Source organism: Microtus ochrogaster, chromosome 5, assembly GCF_000317375.1.
Source record: "Microtus ochrogaster isolate Prairie Vole_2 chromosome 5, MicOch1.0, whole genome shotgun sequence".
Classification (NCBI taxonomy): domain Eukaryota; kingdom Metazoa; phylum Chordata; class Mammalia; order Rodentia; family Cricetidae; genus Microtus; species Microtus ochrogaster.
The window spans coordinates 13,472,364-13,480,618 of NC_022012.1; the positions used below are offsets into that span (position 1 = coordinate 13,472,364).

The 8,255-nt window shown below is 35.3% G+C and overlaps 1 protein-coding gene across 1 annotated transcript; it reads right to left on the minus strand.

Annotated features, from left to right (window-relative positions):
• Positions 1-287: 287 nt before the first annotated feature.
• Positions 288-1,226, minus strand: LOC102001326 (olfactory receptor 7G2-like). The gene has a single exon (XM_005347422.1). The coding sequence runs from the start codon at positions 1,224-1,226 to the stop codon at positions 288-290; it is 939 nt and encodes a 312-aa protein (XP_005347479.1).
• Positions 1,227-8,255: the final 7,029 nt, after the last annotated feature.

An 8,255-nucleotide genomic window follows, 5' to 3' on the forward strand; every position in this document is an offset into this window, starting at 1 on the left:
AATGGACACATATTTACAAATACACATATATGTTTCACATTTATGCAATATACAGATACAGAAAACACTCACACATTTTGTCCCAGATTTTGAAACATGAGAAATCGATAATAGAGTTGAGACAATTTTTCAAGCATACATAAATACAGGAAAAAAAGGTAATAACACAAGCTTAAATTTATTCCACATCATTCCATTCACTGAATTTGAAAGGATTAGTGAAGGGATAGTCAGGAATCCTGTTACAGTGATTTAACTATAGGAATTATTCAAAGAAGACAACATATTTATAGAAAAGAAGTCATCCTACCTATGAGTTTCTTCAAGGCTTGCTTCATATCTTTGTTCCTTAAGCTGTAGATGAAGGGGTTCAGCATTTGTGTCACCACAGTATACATCACTGATGCCGCTGCTGTTATCCTACGAGAGTTAGTTACTGCTGAGCTAATGCATACACCTAAACCTGTCCCGTAGAATAAAGAAACAGCTGACAGATGAGACCCCGTGGTGGAAAAGGCTTTATATCTTCCTTGAACAGATGGTATTTTCAGGACAGAGGAGACAATTTCAGTGTAAGAGAAAATGATTCCAGCAAAAGTAATGCCACCAAATGTTAAACCTGCAATATATATCAGTACGTTGTTGATGAGTGTGCTAGAACAGGCTGCCTTGATGACCTGGGTAATTTCACAAAAGAAGTGGGGAATTTCCAGATCTTTGCAGAAGGACAGCCACAGCACCGTGAGGCTGAGAAGTAATGCGTTTATAGTGCTACTGAGCAGGGAGAATAGGGTGAGTAGGCTACACATACGCCAGTTCATGATGACTGTGTACCTCAAGGGGTAGCAAATGGCCACGTAGCGATCATATGCCATTGCTGCAAGAAGGCAGCATTCCAGACTAGCAAAAAGCATGGCAAAGCAAGCCTGGGTGAGGCATCCTGCAAAGGTTATGCTTAGGTTCTGTTCTTGGATGTTCTGCAGCATCTTTGGGATTATTGTGGTGCTTGTACAGAGATCAGTCAAGGAGAGGTTGCAGATAAAATAGTACATGGGAGTATGGAGATGAGAATCTGAAATAATGGACAAGATTATGAACAGATTCCCAATCATTGTGACCAGGTACATGGACAGAAACAGTCCAAACATGACAGGTTGCAATTCTGGGTCACTTGAGAGGCCCAGGAGGAGAAAGTTAGTAACAGCTGTTTGGTTTGTGAATCCCATGGTTTTCAGATGCTGAAAAAAATAACATTGGTGATGATATAGAAAGAAATGACCATCACTTTGAAATTCAAGATATGATTAATGAAGTAAACATTATTTTCTCTCTTTGCATTGATAATTCTACTCTCCATTCATATGCACATATGTTTCTATTTACTTCTCTCTCTTGTCTTTGTTACTTTTTTTGCCACTTAATTTCCCCCTTTTCAATCATCTGATTTTTTTTAATTTTATTTACTCATACCTTCTATTCTACCATAGCATACTAAAGAAAAAGAATAACATGGTGCATTGTATGAGGATTTTTCATTGAAAAAAAAAATAAAAACTATGATCAGTGGGAATCAAAAAAGAAAAATATACTCAATCAATATAAACTAATACAATTAATATAAAATAAGATTTCAAGTTTAATGCATCTTATCTCAGTTGTGACTCATCAAGATACACGTTGAAGTTTGTGATCTACTTCAGTGTATTCCTTAATAATACCACAGAAAACTGTGAATCTTAGCCATGATTCACTATAAAGGATGTGAGTCATTAAAGAACATTATTTTAAATAAAGTGTTGTATAAGATGCCTCTAACATTCACACTGTGGTTTTGTTTTGCCTTTGGCATACCAAGTTATACATTCCACTCATCCTCTTCTTGTCCTCATCTTGCAACCACTGAAAAGATTAACTTTAAAGCACAGGTACCAACGGAAAACATTAAGTCAAAAGCCTTCAGAAAGCTTGGGTGTCACCATGATTAAGTAGCACAACTTCTTTCCCTAATGTAAACCATGCTTCACAAGAAACACACATTTGGCAAAGAACCCACCTGTTGTACAGAACTGAAGTGATGGTACCTGAGTCCAGAGGCAGTCATGCTGACTACTAACCTGAGCTTGATTTCAGGTTGATATTTACAGCCTCTGTAGCTCCTTGGGGTTTTAACAATAAAATGTATTCATTAATAAATTTTTTTTAGTATCATATGATTACATGGCAGCACAAATCCTTAAGGGAAAGACCTTCCTGATGAAAAATTTTCTTCAGGTGATTAACTCAGGCAGAGGGCCAGATATGAACCATGTTCTTCTGTTCCATGGTTTTGTGCTGACATTCATTAACATATTGTGCCAACTTCAATGCCTCCTAATTTAATTTTAATACTTGTGATAGCAGCAATGTGAATAGTTTGATTACATCTTAGTTTATAAATATATTAACATATATATAAAGAATGAATTTCAGATTTGTGAATATGATCACATCATTGAGTGGCACAAATGCAAAAATTGGGCTAACTATGGACTGGTATCTTATATGACTCAGAAAATTAAAATTAATATTTTTAAATTTCATTTTTCATTAAATAACATAATACACAGTAAGTAATCAGTTACAAGTTGATAATTCATCCTTGGCATTTGTGTTTGGGGGTATATTTGACATAAATAAGATGCACATATTTATTTTGTAAAATTCAACTTCTTTCATGATAGCCATGGCAAAGTTTGGTTTATGAAGTTCATATATCAATATAAAATGAGACAAGAACATGCACAGCATTGTGCTAATTTGGATATACCTGAAAATATTTTTATAGTATTAAGAAAAATATAAAGGAGTTGACTCTCAACCCAAAGCAATAATAGTTACTAGCTTTAGAGCCATACATTGCCCAAACTGTAAGTAATACAGGGAAAATAATCAACAAACCATGTTCAGGTATAATGGCATTATATTTTAAATTGACTGAACATAATTAAACTCAAAATATACATTATTACCTGTATTTCATAGCACTGTCTTCAAATTTGAGCATGATTTAGAAAATTAAGCAAATATAAAATTCAAAATACCTTAATGCATTTTAATATATAGCAACAGAATGGGGAAAAATCTAAAGAGAAATTATGGGAAATGTAAAATTTTCACTGAGACATGTGGTTTTGAACAAATATTTTTCCATCAAGAAAAAAATGTAATTTATTGAATTTAATGAAAGTGAAAATTTTAAAATGCAATAACCTAATGATGCAATTTTTATATTAAGAAAAACAAGAATAAAGTCACACTTAAGTCAGTGAAAGTTCAAACATTGTTATAAGAAATGAAATTATATTTACAAATTATATATTACAAAAATGGATAGGCTGGAAGGCACACTGAATGGGGCAACCCAGGCTCAGGGAGACAGAAAAAAAACCTTTTTTCTTTTGCTTATTTATTTGTTTATTTTTGTGAGTATATTTATTTTGGATGGAGGTTCAAGTCAGTAGAGACGAAGAGGTAGGAAAGTAAAAATGAGAATTCTAAAGAGCCTTAAAGCCAGGGGGAGGGAGTTGGTAAAACACATGTGATATCAATGCAGGAGAAAGACAAAGTGGGGAAATGTTAGCCTGTGTAGAACCAGTGAAAATAATATAAATATTTTATGATAAAATTAATTTTAAATAATTACAAACTCATATACCTGTATAAATAAATTCATGAATACAGATAAGAATCTATGTAACACGGATCCACAATATTTAAATTAGTTATATCAATAAATTACCTTTTTATCAAGCTACTTCAATAATAATGTTTCTTTTTATTTTAAATAATTCTGAAACATATAGGGAAAATTATGGAGTACTACAAAATATATGACTATGTAAGGACTTTCTGAGTAAGAAACACCTGAGGAGAAAATGAAACCAATAATTTACAAATGGCTCAGTATAAAAGGGAAAAGCTTTTTGTATGGCAAATGAAACTGTTAATCAAGTGTATAGGTACTTTAGATAATGAGAGAAAATCATTGCCATGTATGCATTTAACATAATATCAATATCAAGATTATACAAATACAAACTTAACATCAAGAAAAGAATCAAACAAAAATAGACTATGGTGTTGTGGTATGCACCTTTAATAACAGCACTCAGTAGAAAAAGACAGGTAGATTTCTATGTGTGTGAAGCCAGCCTAGTCTATATAAAATGAGTTCCAGGGTAGCTAAATCTATAGAGTTAGACTATGTCTCAAAAATGGGGAGGTATACTCCAGCCAGGGCAGCAGGTAGGCTAATTGAAGACCTTCACCTCTCCTTCTAGCCCTCCAAAACAAATATTCCAGTCTCATCCATAGTTCTACAACAAAACATCTGTTGCAGCTGTACTTTGCCCCATCCTTCCCTCTTTAGGGGCTCCAACAAGTCTTCTCTTAACCTCAGTTCACCACCTCTTTGTTTTAGCCCAGTCCCTTACTCTAGAAGGCACTTCATGGGAACCCACAGGCCATACTGGGCAGAGGAAAAGGCAGACTAATTTAGTTCTGTGCATCTTCCTCTGTTTCTCCAAATTTAATTCCTCAGTTTCTTTCTGAGTTCTGCAACAGACCTGCCACAGACTTCCTTCTCCACCGACATCCATCTCCAGTGCTTCACAAAGAATTTCCCCTACATTTTTTCCCCAACCCATTGCTTTGTCCCAGGCATAACTCCAGAAGGCACTCCCTGGAAGCCCACATGCCACTCTGACCACGAAGAAAGTAGGCTAAATGCAGACCTTCACATTGTCCTCCATTCTTTCAAATCTATAACCCCAGTCTTTTTCCTGCTCCGCAGCACATCTTCTGTTGTGGCTTCTCCTTGCTTTTTTTAAATTTTTTTATTATTGTTGAAAAAATTTCCGCCTCCTCCCTTCTTATTTAGCTTCTCTAGGATCACGAATTATAGGCTCAATGTCAAAACAACTTTGAGATACCATCTTACACCCGTAAGAATGGCTAAAATCAAAAACACCAATGATAGCCTTTGCTGGAGAGGTTGTGGAGTAAGGGATACACTCATCCGTTGCTGATGGCAATGCAAACATGTGCAACCACTTTGGAAATCAGTGTGGTGGTTTCTCAGGAAATTCGGGATCAACCTACCCCAGGATCCAGCAATACCCAAGAGATACCCTATCATACTACAAAAGCATTTTTTCAGCTATGTTCATAGCAGCATTATTTGTAATAGCCAGAACCTGGAAACAACCTAGATGCCCTTCAATGGAAGAATGGATGAAGAAAGTGTGGAATATATACATATTAGAGTACTACTCAGCAGTAAAAAACAATGACATCTTGAATTTTGTATGCAAATGGATGGAAATAGAAAACACTATCCTGAGTGAGGTAACCCAAGCCCCAAAAGATGAACATGGGATGTACCCATCTCCTTGCTTTTTATCCCGATTTCCAGAGGACTAACTGGGCATGGTAGTCTGTGGATGTCTGTCCCCCCCCTCCTGTGAAACCCTGTCATACTCTTGACCCATTCCCATTCCTAAGTATCATTCAGTCTCCACTCCTAAGTGTCAGGTTCCAGTACACAGAAAACCATGTCACCAGCATCCCCACCCCACAGCACCCATGTTTATCAGGATCCCAGAAAAATTTTCTACCAAACACTACTACAGCTTCCACACTCTTCTAAGAACCATAGAGGAAACAGAAACCAAGGAACAAACACTCACCCAACAAACACAAAAACAAATATCAGAACCCAAAACTATAATCTTCCCAGTTCCAGATTTCTAGATGCCAGTCTGAAAACATAAGAAAGAAAAACAATATCCAGGACAATATATCTCCACATATTGTCAGCAACTTTACCATAGCAGGCCTTGAGTATTCTCATACAGCTGAAGCACAAGAAAAAAATTTAAAACAGCATTAATGAATATGAGAGAGGTCTTCACAGAATAAATGAGCAAATATTTTAAAGAAATCTATGAAAACAGAAACAGTAGATGGAAACGAATAAAATTGTTCAAGACCTGAAAGTGGAAATCAATAAAGAAAACCCAAATGAAGAGAAATCAGAAAGTGAAATATTTGCAAAGTTTAAATAAAGCCACAGAGGCAAGCTTCACCAACCGAATAAGAAGAGATGAAAGAGACAGGTAAATGTCAATCAAAATGACTCTGAGATTGCAATTTACTGTAGTCAGAATGGCTAAGATCAAAAACACTAATGACAGCTTATGCTGGAGAGTGTGTGGAGCAAGGGGAAGACTCCGCCATTTCTGGTAGGAGTGCAAACTTTTATATCCACTTTGGAAATCAGTATGGCAGGTTATTAGTAAACTGGGCGTCAATCTACCTCAAGACCTAGCTCTACCACTCTTGGGGATATACCAAAGAACGCTCAATCATACCACAAGTACACTTGCTTAACTATATTCATAGTGCTATTATTTATAGCCAGAATCTGGTAACAACTTAATTCATCCTCAACTGAAAAATAAAGAAAACATGCTATATTTACACAATGTAGTATTACTCAGCTGTAAAAAGCAATAACATCATAAAATTTGAAGGCAAATGGATGAACTAGAAAAATTCATTCTGACTGAGTTAATCCAGACTCAGAAAGAAAAACACAGTGAACACTCACTCATAAGTAAATATTGGCTCTAAAGTAAAGGATAAACATGCTATAATCCACATACCCATAAAAGCAAGCTAACAAGGAGGGCCCAAAGTAGAATGTGTGATTTTTGACACTACTGGGAACCCTGCCAATTTCTCAACAGAGGAATGGATTGGGAAAGAGGGCAAGGGGGATGGGAAAGAGGAAATGAAAGGAGGAGAAATGGGAGGTTGTGTTTGTTATGTAAAATAAATTTAAAAAAATAACTAATAATGAAGTAAGAAGAGATGGAAGAGAGAATCTCAGGCATTTAAGACACTATACAAAAAAATGAATACCTTTGTCAAAGAAAATGTTTAGTTTAAAAATGTCCTGTATAAAATATTCAGAAAATCTGGGATACTATGAAAAGGACAAATCTAAGAATAATAGAATTAAAGTATTCAATATAATTATTCATTAGGAAAATGCAAATTAAACTATTTCAAGACTCTAGCTCATCAATTAGAGTAGCTGTTACCCAGAAAATAAATGACATACTTGAACAGATCTATAAACACAGAGAACACAAATAGAGTGCCAACTCAGATAAAGCAAGTAAACATTCCATTATAAGATCAAATTTAAGTACTATCTCCATACAAATGCAGCTGTACAGAAGATACCAAAAGAAAAGCTAGAACCAGGAAAGGTTAACCAAACCCAAGAACACACAAGAAAGAAATGGTCTCAGAACAGGGAAATAAATCCACACTGCAACAACTTAACAGTGGAAATCAGCAAACACTGCTCATTGATAGCTCACAGCATCAGTGTTGTTAATTATCTAATAGAAAGACCCCAAATAACAGATTGGGACAAAGAACAAGTCTCCCCCTTTTGATACATCCAAGAAACACACATTAGCATAAAAAACACATCACCTCATAAGTAAAAATGAGAAAAAAAGATATTCTAATCAAAAGGCTCCAAGAAGCAAGCAGGTGTAGCCAGTTTAATATATGATAAAATAGATTTCAAACCACAACCAATGACAAAAGATATGTAAGGACACCATATATTTTTCAAAGGAAAAACTCTCCAGGAAGATGTTGCAATTCTAATATCTATGCACCTGAGTTTATAATAGAAACACTGCTAAGGCTAAAATCACATATTGACATACAGTGATAGTGGGAGACTGCAATACCCACTTTGCCATTAGACAAGTCATTAAGAGAAAAATTAGAAAGAGAAATTCTGGAGCTAAATGCTGTCAAAAACAAAATGGACCTAACATGTATTTCCAGAACATTTCACTCAAATATAAAAGGATATACCTTCTCAGCACCTCTGGGCACTTTCTTTAAAGTTGGCCTCATACGTGAACACACAATAAGCCTCAATAGATATAAGAAAATTAAAATAACTCTGCATCATATTTGACCACCTCTGCTTAAAACTGAGTATCAACAGCAATCAAAAACAAGAGAAAGATTAGAACCTCATGGAAACTGAGACACTCACATTGAATGAACAGAACAAGACAGAAATTAAAACTTTTTTTTTGTTTGTTTTTTTGTTTTGTTTTGTTTTTTCGAGACAGGGTTTCTCTGTGGCTTTAGAGCCTGTCCTGGCACTAGCTCTGTAG